Genomic DNA, 20,215 nt, shown 5'->3' on the forward strand with positions numbered 1-20,215 from the left:
GTAGGTGTCACGCCCTGATCAGTTTCATATGTTTTTGTGCTCGTCTCCACCCCCCTCCAGGTATCGCCCATCTTCCCCATTATCCTCTGTGTATTTATACCTGTGTTCTCTGTTTGTCTGTTGCAAGTTCGTCTAGTTTACCAGCGTTTGTCCTGTCAGCTCCTGTTTTTTCCCAGCCTCTCTTTTTCCTTTTCCTCGCCTTCCTGGTTTTGACCCTCACCTGTCCCGTCTCTGTACCCACCTGCCTGACCACTCTGCCTGCCCCTGACCCTGCCTGCCGACCTGTACCCTTGCCCCAACTCTGGATTATTGACCCCTGCCTACCTTGACCTGTCTCTTGCCTGCCCCATGGACCATGGACTACCGCCCCGTAGCACTCACATCCGTCATCATGAAGTGCTTTGAGAGACTAGTCAAGGACCATATCACCTCCACCCTACCTGACACCCTAGACCCACTCCAATTTGCTTACCGCCCAAATAGGTCCACAGACGATGCAATCTCAACCACACTGCACACTGCCCTAACCCATCTGGACAAGAGGAATACCTATGTGAGAATGCTGTTCATCGACTACAGCTCGGCATTCAACACCATAGTACCCTCCAAGCTCGTCATCAAGCTCGAGACCCTGGGTCTCGATCCCGCCCTGTGCAACTGGGTACTGGACTTCCTGACGGGCCGCCCCCAGGTGGTGAGGGTAGGCAACAACATCTCCTCCCCGCTGATCCTCAACACTGGGGCCCCACAAGGGTGCGTTCTGAGCCCTCTCCTGTACTCCCTGTTCACCCACGACTGCGTGGCCACGCACGCCTCCAACTCAATCATCAAGTTTGCGGACGACACAACAGTGGTAGGCTTGATTACCAACAACGACGAGACGGCCTACAGGGAGGAGGTGAGGGCCCTCGGAGTGTGGTGTCAGGAAAATAACCTCACACTCAACGTCAACAAAACTAAGGAGATGATTGTGGACTTCAGGAAACAGCAGAGGGAACACCCCCCTCTCCACATCGATGGAACAGTAGTGGAGAGGGTAGCAAGTTTTAAGTTCCTCGGCATACACATCACAGACAAACTGAATTGGTCCACTCACACAGACAGCATCGTGAAGAAGGCGCAGCAGCGCCTCTTCAACCTCAGGAGGCTGAAGAAATTCGGCTTGTCACCAAAAGCACTCACAAACTTCTACAGATGCACAATCGAGAGCATCCTGGCGGGCTGTATCACCGCCTGGTATGGCAACTGCACCGCCCTCAACCGTAAGGCTCTCCAGAGGGTAGTGAGGTCTGCACAGCGCATCACCGGGGGCAAACTACCTGCCCTCCAGGACACCTACACCACCCGATGCTACAGGAAGGCCATAAAGATCATCAAGGACATCAACCACCCGAGCCACTGCCTGTTCACCCCGCTGTCATCCAGAAGGCGAGGTCAGTACAGGTGCATCAAAGCTGGGACCGAGAGACTGAAAAACAGCTTCTACCTCAAGGCCATCAGACTGTGAAACAGCCACCACTAACATTGAGTGGCTGCTGCCAACAAACTGTCAATGACACTGACTCAACTCCAGCCACTTTAATAATGGGAATTGATGGGAAATTATGTAAATATATCACTAGCCACTTTAAACAATGCTACCTTATATAATGTTACTTACCCTACATTATTCATCTCATATGCATACGTATATACTGTACTCTATATCATCGACGGCATCCTTATGTAATACATGTATCACTAGCCACTTTAACTATGCCACTTTGTTTACATACTCATCTCATATGTTATACTGTACTCGATAACATCTACTGTATCTTGCCTATGCTGCTCTGTACCATCACTCATTCATATATCCTTATGTACATATTCTTTATCCCCTTACACTGTGTATAAGACAGTAGTTTTTTGGAATTGTTAGTTAGATTACTTGTTCGTTATTACTGCATTGTCGGAACTAGAAGCACAAGCATTTCGCTACACTCGCATTAACATCTGCTAACCATGTGTATGTGACAAATAAAATTTGATTTGATTTGATTTAAACCATTGTTTATTCTACGTGTCTGCATCTGGGTCTTACCTTGATTCCTGATAATAGGTTTAGATAGCAGTATATAAGGCTTTATGTAAGGAATGCCCTTTAGAGCTCACTTCAGACTGGTACTTATGCATCTAAGTTTGACTGTGACATCTTCAGCTCGCTGACAATAAAGAGTGATTAATTTAATACTGTCTTTGAGTGTCATATATAAGAATTTCCATAACATGGTCTATATTAAAGGGCACTTCATTTAATATGACAGGCTTTAAAAATACATATATTGGTGCACAACATCTACTTCAAATATCAAATGGACGGAAAAGGCACTCATTTCGTGGAATGACCCATACAGCAGGTGCACTGTGAAATCTTTGACCCGGCAAAAGATGTAGCTAAACTCATACACAGCAGTGAAGAGTGAAGAAATAAAAACAAAACTCTGTCATCCCTCTCCTTCACCCTCGCCATATCTTCCCCAATCTCTTCTTCCTTCCTCCAATAATAGAACCCCCCATTCCCCTCTACATGAGACTGTCTATCACCCCCACTTCCTCTCCACTAACCCCTTTATCAGACTCACCCATCCCTCTTCTCTAACCAACATAGAAGATATCGACCCTCCTCTCTCCCTCTCTTCCCTCTCCCCGTTTCTCACCCATGCTGGCGATGATGCTGTGTACAGGCAGCCTGGAGGGGGCGTCATACAGCCCGGTCACCGGCAGGCCCTTCTTGTCTTTCTCCTCCTGTTTGAAGATGAACGAGGAGTTCTCTTCCTTGGTGATGTTGATGTAGTAGCAGGTGTCTGGGGCGGACATGATGTGGCGAGGACCTGGGTTCAGCAGGATGCTCTTGTTGTCTTCCCTCTTCACCCCGATCAGACACACACCATACCTGAGGGGAGATGGACTAGATACTTTATTGTCTGTTTGGTTAGAACAGAAATGATCCTTCTGGCTTTTTTCCAACACCCCCAGAGAAATGAAGAGTAGGCTCAGTCATCTGATATGTTGCAGTTTAATCCAGTGGTGTACAACTCTGGACCTCGAGGGTGCCTGCAGGCTATCCTGGTTTGTCTTTCATACAGAGACTGATACATTCCTGGGTTACCAGGATAATCAGTAAGCCTGTCTACTCACTTTTTGTGTGCGTGGAAGGAGGCGTAGGTGAAACTCTTCCCGTCGTACTCCCCGAAGAACTTGCTATCGCACAGGCGGATGTGGTAGACCTCGTTCCCAGAGCAACGTCCATACGTCCTCTGCCACTGCTCTGGCGACAGCTGGCCCTCCCTGTAGTCAAGGACAGAAGAAGTCGAGGAAACTCATTGTGGCCTTATGTCCCAACGGGGACAAAGATGATTGAGCAATTAATTGACTCTCTCTGTAATAGCAAGCAGTACCTGAGAAGAGAGACTCAGTGGTCTTATACCTGACAACACATTGACCTGAGATGCTAAGACAATGTTAGACAGTGATGAACTACTAGCTATTATGAAGAGAATCTGATACACTTTTCACAGTACAGTCTCCGCCTGAACCGTAATGTGCTGGCTCAGATTTTTTATTTTCACATTGTCCTTTCCAGCACAGTTCCAGCAACTATGGTGTATGGATGTGTAAATTGGCCAGCACAGTACAGCTCAGAACGGCATTGTTCGCCTCAGTAGTGTGAAAAATATATGGTTCTTCTTCTTAATGTATGAAAAATGGCAGACTGAACGCTTTCAGACTGAATGCTTTTAGGGGTATTGATATACACTCTGGTTTGGCTCAGTTACCTCCACTCCCATAGTACTCCTTTGGCTTGATTTGCAACCCAGCACTTTCCCTTGAATAATTGCTCCATCTGGCCAAACAAATTGTTTCTGACCTTTTATGAGCTTGTACTCATCCATACCCTCCTCCTATTGTTCTTCTCTCTCTCGCTCGCTTCTCTCTCCCTTTCACATTTTCACTTTTAATCAATCTGATGACTTCAGAGAAACTTTTCCATAAAAACCTGTCACATAAAAATAAAATAGCCTATCCAAGTTTCCATAAAGAGGATTATAATAGCTTTCCTGCTAAGTTAAACTGTGGATATTATAACGGTGTTGAAGTTATCACCTCGGCTTGGTGTAGATGGAAGCACACTGAGAATTATGAGTGTGGAAGCACAAGGTAAACTCTATGGCAGAGCGGTAGCTTTCAGGAAGGAGACCATAATAGGGTAAGGCCTTTGGACAGTGCCACATTTGTTTGTTGTTGTTGTGGCTTCCTGGCGCTTGTTTAGAAAGAAGGAAACCTCAATGTATAGGTTACAGTTTCACACTTCAAAACCTGCACGTATAATAATCAATTTGATTTGTATAGCACTTTCTCACAACCCCAAAGTCTTAGGTGTGTGGTTTCAATATTTATGCTTATTTGCAGTTTTCAGTAGGAGGGAGAGTATCATTAGTGTTTTAATGGGAAGTTAATGGGGTGTACTCACTGTCCTCTGGAGGTGTGCACCAGGAGTGTGACCAGTGTGGATGTGGCTGGACATACACAGTTCAGAGCCAGCATGGCATACTTGAATTCCTCCTCACAGACCACATGATCTAACAAATGAACCAGAATACTCTAAGTCAGAGCAAATAGGTGTTGTAAGGACTTGTTTTTTTTGTAAGGCTTGCAAATGAAGGAGACAGAAATTGAGAGAAAGAGTTGTGGGGAGGGAAGGAGCGACCAAGTTAGAGATTAAGTGAAGAATGTGGTGATTTGGAGAATGGAGTAGAGAGAGAATGTAAGAGAAAGAGACAAAGGGAGACAGGGCGACAGAATAAAAGAGACAGGGTGACAGAATGAAAGAGACGGGGACAAAATAAAAGAGCGCTATTTGAGGTAAGCTCACCAGCAAACTTGACATGGAATTTGTTCTCTGGTTTGAGGATCTGGACGTACAGGGGGCAGTTTGGGGCAAAGTCCTTCACAGCCCAGGCTCTCAGTATGGTCTGGTGATCCTGCAGGAGAAAACAACATCCTTTACCATCTGACACTTCTGCCATTTCCACCTTCAATATTGTCATCATCCCTCAACCGTAAATGTAATCCAGATTTTATGAGCCCTGAGAATTGGTGAGCTAGGCTGTAATGTGTGACCAATATGGGTATATAAATCCAATACATATTTTTCATTTTCTTCCCATTTCTGTCCATCTTGAAAAATCAGCTAAGTAAAAGTAAAAGAGTACTTGAGCCCCAGATCCAATCAGCACGATCTAACTGAGAGGGAGTTGGAGTGGAAATATTCAGTTCATTGCCATCGTAACTCTATTCATATTTGGACATGTGTTGAGTTATGACTGCAATGAGCTGAATATGAAGTCATGAATCTGATAATGAACTTACAGCAGCAGTGCGGTCCACCTCGTTCCTACTGCTCAGGATAAAACAGGCTTCTGCATCATCCATCCTGTAGGAAACACACTGTATTAACAGAAACACACACACACACCAAGCCAAGCCAAGGAAGCTTCAGACAGGTAATATTAGCGAGAACTACCTGTGAGAAAAGCTAATAGGCTAACAGCACCATGTTGTTGTAATGTGAACTGTACCATTACTGTATTTCTGTATCATCCTGAGTCATTTCATGTGTGAAAAGGGCAGAGCGGAGGGATGAGCTGCTGGAATTATGACTCAGTTTTCACTGAATGGCCAGGCAGCGCTGCAGTTGATAGAGGGTAAATTTCACTCCATCCCAGTTTTCCCTCAAGGGGACCAGCAGTATTACCACAACTCAAACCACCATTCCATAACATCCACTTTATGGCCACAATAAAAACTGGAGCAATACATTAGAACAGCTGCATATATCAAAGGATGCCTGTATTGTGTGATTGACAGGTCAGCCTGTGCCACTGCCAACACGTTATAGTGTGATATACCCAGGCAAAAATGTGTGCTGATGCTTATGAACTTGGCTGTTATGACGAGGATGAGCAGTAGTGAGAAATCCCATTACACTGACATACGGTACTAGGAGAGGACAGCCAACTAAATGAATACCGTCGGCCGCCATTTTCCTGACTTCACTGTTCTCATATCTGCCAGCACCACAAGGTACACAGACTCACTCACAGACGCTTGACTAATATCTGAGATAAGAAAACCTATCAGCCAGTAAGTATGAGGACTCAATAACAGGTTCATGAGAGGTAGGTCCTTATCTGAGGTAACCACAGCCGACCTCTGGGACCTCAACTGATGGTGTCATTAACTTTTCTGATCCCCCTTGCTTCCCCTTATCATTGCAAATAGAAATGCTATAGTATGGAGCTGACCGAGAGACGTGACATTTCTACCTATAACGCACCACAGCATTGGGCCCTGTTCAATGCTGCCCTTCTCTCCCATTGAGACTCTTTACTCGCCGTGGGTTGTGGGTCACTCACTTGGCCCTCATGAGGTCTGTGTCTTTGAGTGCTGAGCCCTGGAGATAGATGACCCTCTGGGACCACAGAGGGATCTGGAGGATGCGACGCACCTGGATGTCCATCTCTGTAGGACACAGGATCACCACATAGTAGTCCTGCAGGAGAGCAGGGTAGATACCTGTTAGACACCTTACATCTAGACTGAATGTTTGCATTTTCACATATGATATTTTGCAAGCTAATTGCACATGTTGTTAGGCACGATTTGATTGTCTTAATGACAGGGGTGACAAAAATAAAACGGAACTATTGAGCGCTGTCCTTTAGCTCGGTCTTTGGAGTACACACCAAATAACATGGCCTTCCTCTATTCCCGTAGACCTACCTGTAATCTAGGATGAGCGTAGAACTCGTTGAGGAAGTCCATGAGCAAGTCTATCTTCAGAGAGCTGACACACAGGACCGCATGTTTCTCTGTCTGGGCCCGGTGTCTGCTGTAGTTCCCTCCTGACTTCTGACGCTCCATCCACAGATAGGCCAACTCCTCAAACTGACACACACACACGGGGTTACAAAACCTGCTGTACGCTACTGTAAGTAATACACTTATAGCCTAATGATGTTCTTTTGGATGGTGACAGAGTGAGAAGTTAAAATGCTGATGCAGAAGTGAAGTTCATAAAATTGATTTCTATGGATTCTATTCATTAGCTAATGTATACTGTGGGGATTTTGGCAACATATCAAAATACTTTATGAGGAGGGTTGCTGCTCTGTGAAGTCCTTCTTTCGTTTCTTTCCATAACTTTTGAGCGTGCGGTCTCTGATCAACTCTCTCGTTATCGCTCTCAGAACAAGCGTCTTGACCCTAACCAGTCAGGCTTCAAGACGGTTCACTCAACCCAGACTGCTCTCCTCTGTGTCACGGAGGCTCTGCACACTGCCACAGCTGACTTTCTCTCCTCTGTTCTCATCCTCCTAGATCTATCCACTGCCTTCGACACTGAGCACACACCCCTGAGGGGCTCCAGTGTTGAGGATCAGCGTTGCAGATGTGTTGCTACCTAACCTCACCACCTGGGGGTGGCTCGTCAGGAAGTCCAGGATCCAGTTGCAGAGGGAGGTGGTTAGTCCCAGGGTCCTTAGCTTAGTGATGAGCTTTGAGGGCACTATTGTGTTGAACACTGAGCTGTAATTAATGAATAGCATTCTCACGTAGGTGTTCCTTTTGTCCAGGTGGGAAAGGGCAGTGTGGAGTGCAATAGAGATTGCATCATCTGTGGATCTGTTGGGGCGGTATGCAAATAGAGGGGGTCAAGGGTTTCTGGGATAATGGTGGTTAATGTGAGCCATTACCAGCCTTTCAAAGCACTTCATTGCTACGGACGTGAGTGCTACGGGTCTGTAGTTATTTAGGCAGGTTGCCTTAGTGTTATTGGGCACAGGGGCTATGGTGGTCTGCTTGAAACATGTTGGTACTACAGACTCAATCAGTGACATGTTGAAAATGTCAGTGAAGACACCTGCCAGGTCGTCAGCACATGCCCTGAGTACACGTCCTGGATCCATCTGGCCCTACAGCCTTGTGAATGTTGACCTGTTTAAAGGTCTTACTCATGTCGGCTACGGAGAGCGTGTTCACACAGCCGTCCGGAACAGCTGATGCTCTCATGCATGCCTCAGGGTTGCTTGCCTTGAAGTGAGAATAGAAGTGATTTAACTCATCTGGTAAGCTCGTCACTGGGCAGCTCACGTCTGTGCTTTCCTTGTAGTCTGTAATAGTTTGCAAGCCCTGCCACACAAGACGAGCGTCGGAGCCGGTGTAGTATGATTCAATCTTAGCCCAGTATTGGCTCTTTGCCTGTTTGATAGTTCGTTGGAGGTCATAGCAGGATTTATTTTAAGCTTCCGGGTCTACCCTTTAGCTCAGTGCGAATGTTGCCTGTAATCCATGGCTTCTGGTTGGGGTATGGTTGGGGTATGTACGTACAGTCACTGTGGGGATGACATCCTCGATGCACTTATTGACAAAGCCAGTGACTGATGTGGGGTACTCCTCAATGCCATCGGAAGAATCCCGGAACATGTCCCAGTCTGTGCTAGCAAAAAAGTCCTGTAGTTTAGCATCTGCTTCATTTGACCACTTTTTTATAGACTGGGTCACTGGTGCTTCCTGCTTTAATTTTAGCTTGTAAGCAGGTATCAGGAGGATAGAATTGTGGTTAGATTTACCAAATGGAGGGCGAGGGAAAGCTTTGTCTGCGTCTCAGTGTGTGGAGTACAGGTGATCTAGAATTTTTCCCCATCTGGTTGCGCATGTAACATGTTGATAGAAATGAGGTAAAAATGATATAAGTTTCCCTGCATTAAAATCCCCGGCCACTAGGAGTACCGCCTCTTGGTGAGCGATTTCTTGTTTGATTATTTACTTACTTATACAGCTGACTGAGTGCAGTCTTAGTGCCAGCATCGGTCTGTGGTGGTAAATAAACAGCCACAAAAAGTATGGATGAAAACTCTCTTGGCAAATAGTGTGGTCTACAGTTTATCATAAGATACTCTAATTCAGGTGAGCAAAATCTAGAGACTTCCTTAGATTTCGTGCACCAGCTGTTGTTTACAAATATGCACAGACCGCGTCTTTCCGGAGTGTGCTGTTCTATCTTGCCAGTGCAGCGTATAACCCGCTAGCTGAATATTCATGTCATCATTCAGCCACGATTCTGTGAAACATAAGATGTTACAGTTTATGAAGTCCCATTGGTAGGATATTCGTGATCGTACCTCGTCTAATTTATTGTCCAGTGAATGCACGTTGGCAAGTAATATTGATGGTAATGGCAGCTTTCCCACTCGCTGTCTGTGGATCCTTACGGGGTACCCCGCTCCGTGTCCTCTGTACCTGCGTCTCTTTCGCTTGCCAATGACGGAGATGTTGGCCATGTCGGGTGTTCGAAGTAAATCCTGTGCGTCATGCTTGTTGAATAAAATAATCTTTGTCTAATCCGAGGTGAGTGATCGCTGTCCTGATATCCAGAAGCTCTGTTTTGCCGTAAGATACGGTGGCAGAAACATTATGTATTAAAATAAGTTACAAATAACGCAAGAAAAAACACAATAGCAAATTGGTTAGGCGCCCGTAAAACTGCTGCCATTTCTTCCCGTGCCATTTTAGGTATACTTCACACAGGAAGCAGCGCAGGTCCTAATCCAGGTACTTGTCATCTCCCGTCTGGACTACTGCAACTCACTGTTGGTTGGGCCTTCCGCTTGTGCCATCAAACCCCTGCAACTTATCCAGAACGCTGCAGCCCGCCTGGTTTTCAACTTTCCCAAGTTCTACCATGTACCCCATTCTTCTGCACACTCAACTGGCTTCCAGTCGAAGCTCGCATCCACTCAAAGCTCGCATCCCACTACAAGACCATGGTGCTTGCCTACAGAGCAGCAAGCGGAACTGCCCCACCCAACCTTCAGGCTATGCTCAAACCCTACACCCCAGCAGCACTCTGTTCTGCCACCTCTGGTCTCTTGGCCCTCTCAACAGCTCCTGCTTAACCCAGTCCAAGCTCTTCTCTGATATGTCACGCCAATTGTGGAACCAACTTCCCCCTGAAGCTAGGACAGCAGAGTCCCTGCCCATCCTCTGAAAGCACCTGAAACCCTACCTCTTCAAAGAGTGTCTTAAACAGTTAGTGAATGCAATAACTGATAAATCACTCAAATGTAAAATGTGTTCTCATTTCTGAGTTCCAAAAACAGATGGACAGTGCATGATGTCAAAGTATGACAAGGAGGTTAAGTTAAGTTTTTACACCAGATGCAACTACGTCTGTTTCTTTTTTGTTCTAGGTCATGATGTTTGTTCAAGCCATCTTAGCATTGAGGATGTTACTTTATGGTTACTACTATGGGTATACAGCTATCATTTCCAAACAGCTCTGATCAGGTACTTCTTAAATCAAATGTTGTGATACAGTGTTTGAGAACAATCAACAGTCAATCCAGGAAACATTATGGGAAATCATTTACAGCCTCAATTATCTTTCAAAAAACATCTGGGGCCACACAGTGTCACGCCCTGGTCTAAGTATTTTGTGTTTTTCTTCATGTATTGGGTCAGGCCAGGGTGTGGCATGGGGTTTTTGTATTGTGGTGTGTTTTGTCTTGGGGTTTTGGTGTGTATGTATTGGGATTGTAGCTAGTGGGGTTATCTAGCAAAGTCTATGGCTGTCTGGAGTGGTTCTCAATCAGAGGCAGGTGTTTATCGTTGTCTCTGATTGGGAACCATATTTAGGCAGCCATATTCTTTGAGTTTGTCGTGGGTGATTGTCCTATGTGTCTTTGTTCCTGTCGCTGTGTTAGTTGACAAGTATAGGCTGTTTCGGTTTTCGTTACGGTTATTGTTTTTGTAGTGTTTGTGTTATTTCGTGTTTTACGTCTGTTTGATTAAACATGGATCGCAATCTACACGCTGCATTTTGGTCCGACTATCCTTCACACCTAGAAAGCCGTAACAGAATCACCCACCACCAACGGACCAAGCAGCGTGTCAAAAGGCAGGAGCAGCCCAAAGAGGAGATGCGCTATAAGGATTTCTGGACATGGGAGGAAATCCTAAACGGAGAAGGACCCTGGGCTCAGCCTGGAGAATATCGCCGCCCCAAAGAAGAACTGGAGGCGTAGAAAGCGGGGAGGCGCCGGTATGAGGAGGCAGCACGGCGACTCGGAAGGAGGCCTGAGAATCAGCCCCAAAAATTTCTTGGGGGGGGTCTCAGGGAGAGTGTGGCAGAGTCAGGAGTCAGACCTGAGCCAACTCTCCCTGTTTATCGTGAGGAGCCAAGGAGGAGACCAGAACCAGAGCCGGTGTTGGAGGTGAGCGAAGCAGAGACTGTGAAGGAGTTAATGGGGAAATTGGAGGAGAGAGAAATGAGGAAGTTGCTGTGTTGGTGCTTTTTGCATGGAATTCGCCCGACGGAACGTGTCGGGGATTTGACGGCACCTGGGTTAGCACTCCATACTCGTCCTGAGGTGCGTGTTAGTCGGCTGGTGAAGTTGGTACCAGCCTCACGCACCAGGCATCCTGTGCACATCCCTAGCCTTGCACGTCCTGTGCCAGCACTGCTCTCAAGATCTCCAGTACGCCTTCACGGTCTAGCCCATCCTGTGCCACCTCCACACTCCAGCCCTCCGGTAGCAGCTCCCCGCACCAGGCTTCCTGTGTGTGTCCTCGGTCCAGTACCACCAGTACCAGCACCACGCATCAGGCCTACAGTGCGCCTCGCCTCTCCAGCGCTGCCAGAGCCTTCCTCCTCTACAGCGCTGCTGGATTCTCCCGCCTGTTTAGCGCAGCCAGAGCCTTCCTCCTCTCCTGCGCTGCCGGAGTCTCCCATCTGTTCAGCGCTGCCAGAGCCTTCCTCCTCTACAGCGCTGCTGGAGTCTCCTGCCTGTTCAGCGCAGCCAGAGCTGCCAGCCTGCATGGAGCAGCCAGAGCTGCCAGCCTGCATGGAGCAGCCAGAGCTGTCAGTCTGCATGGAGCAGCCAGAGCTGTCAGTCTGCATAGAGCAGCCAGAGATGTCAGTCTGCATGGAGCAGCCAGAGATGTCAGTCTGCATGGAGCAGCCAGAGATGTCAGTCTGCATGGAGCAGCCAGAGCTGTCAGTCTGCATGGAGCAGCCGAAGATGTCAGTCTGCATGGAGCAGCCAGAGATATCAGTCTGCATGGAGCAGCCAGAGCTGTCAGTCTGCATGGAGCAGCCAGAGCTGCCAGCCTGCATGGAGCAGCCCGAGCTGCCAGTCTGCATGGAGCTGCCAGTCTGCATGGAGCTGCCAGTCTGCATGGAGCTGCCAGTCTGCAAGGAGCTGCCAGTCTGCACGGAGCCGCCAGAGCTGCCAGTCTGTAAGAAGCCGCCAGAGCTGTCAGCCTACATGGAACAGCCAGAGCCGCCAGTCAGCGTGGAGCAGCCAGAGCCGCCAGTCAGCATGGAGCAGCCAGATCTTTCAGTCTGCCAGGATCCGCCAGCCAGACTCTTCCAGATCTGCCAGACTCTTCCAGATCTGCCAGTCAACCAGACTCTTCCAGATCCGCCAGTCAGCCGGGATCTGCCAGAACTGCCAGTCGGCCAGGATCCGCCAGTCGGCCAGGATCTGCCAGTCAGCCAGGATCTGCTGAAACCACCAGCCAGCCAGGATCTGGTAGATCTACCTACCTGCCTGAGCTTCCTCTCACTCCTGAGCTTCCTCTCACTCCTGAGCTTCCTCTCACTCCTGAGCTTCCTCTCACTCCTGAGCTTTCTCTCACTCCCAAGCTTTCTCTCACTCCCGAGCTTCCCCTCAGTCCCGAGCTGCCTCAGTCCCGAGCTGTCCATCAGTCCCGATCTGCTCCTCAGTCCAGTGGGGTTCTGGGTGAGGACTACTAGGCCATGGTCGGCAGCGAGGGTGGACTATCCAGGGACGCGAGGAGAGGGGACTAAGACATTGACTGAGTGGGTTCCACGTCCCGCGCCGGAGCCGCCACCATGGACAGACGCCCACCCGGACCCTCCCTATTGTTTTGAGGTGCGTTCGGGAGTCCGCACCTTAGGGGGGGGGGGGGGTTCTGTCACGCCCTGGTCTAAGTATTTTGTGTTTTTCTTCATGTATTGGGTCAGGCCAGGGTGTGGCATGGGGTTTTTGTATTGTGGTGTGTTTTGTCTTGGGGTTTTGGTGTGTATGTATTGGGATTGTAGCTAGTGGGGTTATCTAGCAAAGTCTATGGCTGTCTGGAGTGGTTCTCAATCAGAGGCAGGTGTTTATCGTTGTCTCTGATTGGGAACCATATTTAGGCAGCCATATTCTTTGAGTTTGTCGTGGGTGATTGTCCTATGTGTCTTTGTTCCTGTCGCTGTGTTAGTTGACAAGTATAGGCTGTTTCGGTTTTCGTTACGGTTATTGTTTTTGTAGTGTTTGTGTTATTTCGTGTTTTACGTTTGTTTGATTAAACATGGATCGCAATCTACACGCTGCGTTTTGGTCCGACTCTCCTTCACCACACCTAGAAAACCGTAACACACAGGCTATTTTACCATTGTATAAGCTCTGTTATATTTAGTTTCATACCTGTAGCGGGAGCACCACAAGGGCCACACAGATGAGAATGACCACCAGCAGCTGAGAAGGCCAGATATGAGGTGTGACGTCACCATAGCCCACCGTAGAGAAGGTGACAATGCAGAAATACAGAGAGTTGAACAGAGTCAGGTTCTTTCCGGCCCTCTCTAGATGCTGGATACCACATGCCCTGGAAGGAGGAGAGGGATTTCACATTTAGGGGGAAACATTTTGCACGAGGTAGTCTTGCGAGCATAGATGCTCAATGCTCAATGTTGTACGTTTCTGAATCTGTATTATGGAGAACCACTATAACTCTGGAACTAGGCTATGCATGAGGAAAAAGAAGTGCGCTTATTTGAATAAGGATAGATTCAATTAAAATATAGACCCGTTGAATTAACAAAGAGCAAGGTGAATTACACTATCATGTAATGATAATAGGGTGATGAGACAATATGACCTACTCATTTCCGATAATATTTCAACAGAGGCTTTGGCATACATTTACATTGAAATTCAGCCTGGCAGATTAAGGATCAAAATCCTACTTTCCCCACGATCGATGCACCATAAAACTTCTGCTCTGATCTGTGTAATCAGTGAGAATGACACCATTGATTCTGCTGTCTGTTCTGCCTGACGTCCTCAGTTAGTTCTCTGTATTGGATAATGACATGCCAAGATGACAGAGGTAGGAGGAGAAGGTCTCAGGGAGCTTCAGGGATGAGTGGCTAAGATCAGGGGCTGCATTTCATTCCACAAAGTTGTTTCCTCCTCTCCGATCTGCTCTTGTTAGTCCCCTTCACAGATCTGGCACAACTGGGCAAGAGCAAACTATGTCAGTGGGCATTACAACCAGTTTGTCCTATTTTAATAGCTTCACCTAGTTTTTTCAATGTTTCTTACACCTAACCAGATTCTATCAGATCTCTGTGTGGGAATGGACAGATGGGAGGGAACATGTTTGTGGAATGAGATGCTGCCCATGGTGCCAGATCCATGGAGTTTCAAGGAAAAAGGGTCTGGGATCAGGTGGCACATACCCAGTGAAGACCAGACAGAGAAGGGTGCAGATAAGTATGAGGACCTGGTTGAACATGGCAGAGTGGGTCCTCTGGATGGCACGATGGAGATCGTTCTGAGGAGAAAGAGGGGTAGAGGGAGAGTGGGAAGGAGAAAGACAGTGAGAATATTAAATCGGTTGGTCAGTCAATTGGTCTGCTGGTCAGCCAGTCTGTCTGCCTATCTATCTACGCCAGTGGTATTTAAACATTTTCAGCGGGCATCCCATTTGTTCTGCTAGAATTTCTGGGGACCCCATTTTTTCATTTTATCTGGTTACTTTGATACTGATGCAACCATTCAATAAACACGACCTTTCCTCAGATGTACCAGTGGGCATGCAGCCCATGTCACACCATGTTCATGTTTCTGCCTAGCTGATTTGCTACCCACCATCTCCCCTCCAATCTCTTCAAGCAACCTACCCACCACGTCCCTTCATTACGTGTTAATGTTTCTGCCTGTCTGACTAGCTACTTCCCTCCAACCTCTCTAGGCTGGATCTGTTCTCTGTTCTCTCTCACAGCACTGATCTCCTTGGCCCAGGACCTAACCATCTGCCCACAGAGAGATGCCGCTGGCGCTGCCTCAAATCTACACTCATTGACGGTTTGCTTTACTCAATACAAATAGGAACTGGGTGTCTTTTGACTCTTTATACCTAGGGAATTTCTACCCACCACTGCTTTGGACTGTCTTCCCACATAATGCAGACAGAGTTGGGCTATTTTACTGGTAGACTACTGTATATAATCTCTTAGAACGGATAAAAAAATAAAAACAGATTAAAAAAACATGTATTGTCATGTGTGCTCCCTCTCCGGCCTCTAAGTCACCAGGCTGCTCGTTAGGGAGCACACCTGTCACCATCGTTACGCACATAATGACACTCACCTGGACTCCATCACCTCCTTGATTACCTGCCCTTTATATGTCACTCCCTTTCGTTTCTTCCCTAGTCGTCATTGTTGCTGTTTCATGTCAGTGCGCCGTTTGTGTTTCTTGTTTTGTTCATTTATTAATTAAACGCATTCACTCCCTGAACTTGCTTCCCGACTCTCAGCGTACATCGTTACATGTATTCTCCGCGAGCGAAACTGGTTGAAATGACGTCATTGCAACTAGTTTTGTCCAGTTTTGCCTGCTGCGTTATGGTTATAGCATATACTCACAATCATATTCTCCAGGGCACACTTGGCTAACCAGCAGTTGAGAAACACTGGGATGAAGATGTTTCTCAACGGAGGCCAGAAGATCTGAAAAGACAATTGAATGAGTGAATACTCGAGCCTAGAGCAATATGCACATGTACAGTGTAGGCCTATGCTCCCATCATCAAGTTTCGATACTCATAGTCTTGCGTTACCATACGCCTAAGTCTCGAGAGCCTGAAATCGACACCATAAACATTGCAAAAAGTCATATGTTTGCTAATGGGCCTTGTTTGCTTGTGGAATATAGTGAGTGTGTGTGCATGCGCGTGTGTGTGTGAGAGTACAGGTGGAAGAAGACTCACAGTAATTATAAATGGCACGGTATTAATCATCTCCAGGATGAAGGAGATCTGGAACATCTGCTCCCAGATGTTCCCCTGAAACAAAGAAACAGGATCAATGCAGTGTAAGCCAAGGCTGTGTATTAATTACAGTAATAGTGACCAGATCAGAACTATTGTATTTTATTTAACTAGTCAAGTCATTTAAGAACAAATTCTTATTTACAATGACGGCCTACCGGAGAACAGTGGGTTAACTGCCTTGTTCAGGGGCAGAACAACAGATTTTTACCTTGTCAGCTTGGGGATACAATCCAGCAACCTTTCGGTTACTAGCCCAACGCTCTAACCACTAGGCTACCTGCCGCCACGAATGACAAAATAACTATGATCAATCATACCTGGGTTCAAACACTATTCTAAATCATTTTAAATACTTTAGCTGAGCTTGACTGAGATTGCCTGGTGCAATGGAACCAATAAAATAGGGACAAAACTGCGAAATCCGTCCATCTGGTAGACTAGAGCAAACGCTCTAGTGTTTGCCGTGGCATTGGCTCTGTCTGTGTACTAATTACAGTAATAGTGACTAGGTCCGAATACCAAAACAACAACACCAATATCGTTGTGGTAATGACAAGCCCTCACAACTTATTTTAATACAAGGATTCATTAAAACAATTGGGGATGGGATCTATCTGCCAAAACAAACTAAAACTAAACCCAATCTACTTTGTCCTCCTGAAGTAGATCAAACTTCACCTAATTCATCAAAGAGACATAGCACTGTGGCACTTTAATTAATGGGCCATTTGAGGAAATAAAATCAATGTAGGATGGACACCTAATCTTTTATTCATTTGGATTCCAGGACTTTGTTCAATGGGATAGCATATTCATTATCTGTTCTTCTGAACCAATTTAGAGCTAAGTGAAGGTGCATTCACACTGGTCACTGCAAAAACATTGCCAGAAAGTTCACCAATTAAATGCAATCTCACACAGGCGTGCCTCAGGACTGCTCAATGGAGTCACTTCCTTCTATCTCATACGACCCTGACGGAGTACAGCTGAGGTGGCTTACCTTGTAGCTGAGATACGTGAGGAGCATCGCCTCCAGGAAACTGATTAAGGCCACAGTCACCTGGTGCAGCACGGACAGAAGAAACATATTAACCAGGGCTGCAATCTAACCGAGGCGCCCAGGCAATCCACTACCTGAGAGAGATGTGTTGTAAAGTCGTTCCTGTTCTAAAAACATTCCGGCTGTAAAATGTTTTCAGTTTATATGCTGTGTGTTAAGATGCTACGTTTTAGTTGGGACTACAGTACCAATAAGGATGCCTCTTGGTAAGGTCCAAATTCCAAAACGTTTGAAAAGGCATAGAGAGGACGGAATGTTGAAATCTGCGTGAAATCCTACATTGGTGTCAATGGGAGATTCACAGGGACATGGACGCATATGGGTTCGGCCCTCAGTGATTGTGTGGCTATTGTTGAATGAAAAACATGAAAAGTCAGTTTTATCAAAATCTAAGCTATGTTTGTGACTATCAGTCTCCTCTTACCTGTATTGCCCAGACAGGAACCCTTCTGTTCACCCAGAAAATCAACTCCCTTTCACAAAACAAAATAACCTTATTGATTATACAGTATGTACTGTATATTTATTATTAGACAAAAATAAATTTTCCCTTTCACAAGACAAAACAATATTACTGAGTAGGCTATAAATACACCATATGGGTTAGACAATACTAATTCCAAAACACCACCTGATAGCTATGGAATTAGCTGAGCACATTACAATCCAAAACACATTCAAAGCCCAGGGTCAAGTCAATGTGCAGTGACCCTCATAACTTACCAGTTGATTTCTGTGATTTCTGTGGATTCTGCTGTGGCTGTGCTTGTTCTATTCTGACAGTTGACACTGCAAATGAAATGCATAGAAAAGGTGGGGGGAAGGAAGTCATTCAGAGTGTGTGTGTGTGGTGAAAAATATACCCTGTGGGTAATAGTCACCATCACTCACTCAGTACTGTATGCTGCCATGGTGATGGCCGGGAGGCAGAGAGACTATGTCTTTAAGAGCTTCAGGCGGCGGGATACACAAACAAACATATCCTGGTTCCACATCACTACACTAAGACTGAGAGAAAGGCTGCCCCATCACCAACGCTGCTCTTTCAGGCTTTGTGTCTCACACTCATTTCAGAGTCATAGAAACTCTGAATCTTTTTTATCTGAACCAAATAGTTATCTTTTCAACTGTGTAAAAGTTAGATTCTCTGAATCAAACTATACCCACATGGATGAATACCACATGTATCAATCAATAGGAATAAAATACCTAATCAGTAAAGTACGTATGTATTCGGTCTCCAAGCGCCCACACAAGTCTGTATTCACCAGCTAAATGACAAATCACAGTTTAGCATACATGGTGAGTCACTAGTAAGAGGTGAAATAGCAGGACTCTAGTAAGAGATCAATGCAATTGTAGGAGTCTCACCATACTCCAGTGACCTGTTCAGGGTCGTCCAGAGCCACTCTGATGACGTAAAGGGCACACGTCAACAGCTTCAAGGAGAAGTTAAACAGACGGATCCTCAGGCCTGCAGGGGAGCAAACACAATATAACACTAAAGGCCAGATTTACTAAGTAATTGCATTGGGAGCAAATCTGTTCACCTGTTTCCAAGAGGGAATTAAACGATTATAGCTGACAAAGGTCAAATCAAGCTTAATAACTTATTATGGTAAAGAGTAACTGAATTTGTGCTGATTTATCACCTATTAAAAAACGAATATGCTTAATCCGGGCTACTGTATTTTAATAAATCTGGATGATGTTTGCAGTAAAGTTTTTGTAATGCAAGACATTAGTATAGGGATATACTAGTTAAGGAAATGCGTTTTTAACTCGGAAACTGACCTCATCCCGGGCCAATGAAATAAGAGGTGGGGACATTTAATCGAATATCCGGATATCCAAGTGGACATTAGTATTCGATTACTTGAGTGAGTGTTCATTTTCGGAGAAAAAAAATGGTAGGCCTATTTTGACGCAAATTTTTATAAATTAAATGATATTATCCTTGTGACATTGTTACCTACCATGACATTTGAAATACTTAATAAAATATATTATATTTTTAGAACCATGCTGAGCTAATGCTGCACATTTAGACTTCCAGTCAGAATCAGTTCTATCATGGCAAAAATATGACTCGTCTTTCATTGTTGCTTTTAGCCAAAAACTACAGAGAAAAGCAGCCAGTCCTCTGTTAATTACCTCTGCCATGTGCATTTGCTGCATACTGAATGATTAAGACATTTTTTATTTATTTTATTTTATTTTGACTACGCTTTACAGATTTCCGAATGTTTTAAAATGATTCTACCTGACAGATGTATAATCTCTCACCTGAACCTGTTAGAGTGCTGCCCGTCTGTTTGCTTCTCTGTCTGTCTCTGGCCAGAAAAAAAGTGATTATATCTGTCTACGGACAGAGGCAGTGATTCTACCCTACTGGACATCACTCCTCCCCTGAACCCTATCTGTCTAAGTGCCCAGGCTGTGCTTTCTGCTCTCTCTCTCTGACCAGTCTAAAGTGACAATATACGTCTATGCACAGAGCCATGACTAACACGGCTTCATGCTGGTCTGGCAAGCCTTCACAACTGATTTACCCCGACTCATCTTTATCACACACAGCTCCCAGCAACAACACAGCACAGGTGTCACTGCTTTGAAGTAGGGGGGAGGTCGTGCTTGAATGCTGTATGTTGTGGCAGGTATATAAAGCAGTGGAATAGAGGATGAATTATTATGATAATTGGGGAAGAAAACACAACCCAGAGTACGGTGACAGTAAAATCATTACAACAACACTGTGTTTGCACAAGGCTGAACACACACACACACACACACCTTGCCTGGCTGCAGATACACATGTAAGTCAGAGGATGGTGCTAGTTGCTTCACAAAGACAATGTTCACTTTTCATTCATCCAAGCCTGCCTGCCATTGAATCTCTTTTTAATATAAACTCACCAGGGGACACAGTGACAACATCAAAGCTTCACAATGGTTCTAAACTGAACAGGCCAAAACAATCAT

The 20,215-nt window shown here is 45.9% G+C and overlaps 1 protein-coding gene across 5 annotated transcripts in view; it reads right to left on the reverse strand.

The window, feature by feature from the left end:
• Window positions 1-20,215, reverse strand: part of LOC109874017 (potassium channel subfamily T member 1-like) — an 80,348-nt gene that overhangs the window by 34,015 nt on the left and 26,118 nt on the right. For all 5 annotated transcript variants that reach the window (XM_031806618.1, XM_031806624.1, XM_031806611.1 and 2 more), the window contains exons 4-18: window positions 18,605-18,707; window positions 17,957-18,022; window positions 17,658-17,706; window positions 17,174-17,233; window positions 16,111-16,185; window positions 15,767-15,850; window positions 14,576-14,670; window positions 13,539-13,719; window positions 6,826-6,990; window positions 6,459-6,595; window positions 5,413-5,476; window positions 4,916-5,024; window positions 4,514-4,622; window positions 3,181-3,330; window positions 2,700-2,935 (exon numbers count right to left, since the gene is read on the reverse strand). In XM_031806618.1, the coding sequence (XP_031662478.1) occupies window positions 2,700-2,935; window positions 3,181-3,330; window positions 4,514-4,622; window positions 4,916-5,024; window positions 5,413-5,476; window positions 6,459-6,595; window positions 6,826-6,990; window positions 13,539-13,719; window positions 14,576-14,670; window positions 15,767-15,850; window positions 16,111-16,185; window positions 17,174-17,233; window positions 17,658-17,706; window positions 17,957-18,022; window positions 18,605-18,707 (1,683 nt within the window). The remainder of the gene's footprint in view (window positions 1-2,699; window positions 2,936-3,180; window positions 3,331-4,513; window positions 4,623-4,915; window positions 5,025-5,412; window positions 5,477-6,458; window positions 6,596-6,825; window positions 6,991-13,538; window positions 13,720-14,575; window positions 14,671-15,766; window positions 15,851-16,110; window positions 16,186-17,173; window positions 17,234-17,657; window positions 17,707-17,956; window positions 18,023-18,604; window positions 18,708-20,215) is intronic.

This window comes from Oncorhynchus kisutch, linkage group LG3 (assembly GCF_002021735.2).
Source record: "Oncorhynchus kisutch isolate 150728-3 linkage group LG3, Okis_V2, whole genome shotgun sequence".
NCBI classification, from domain to species: domain Eukaryota; kingdom Metazoa; phylum Chordata; class Actinopteri; order Salmoniformes; family Salmonidae; genus Oncorhynchus; species Oncorhynchus kisutch.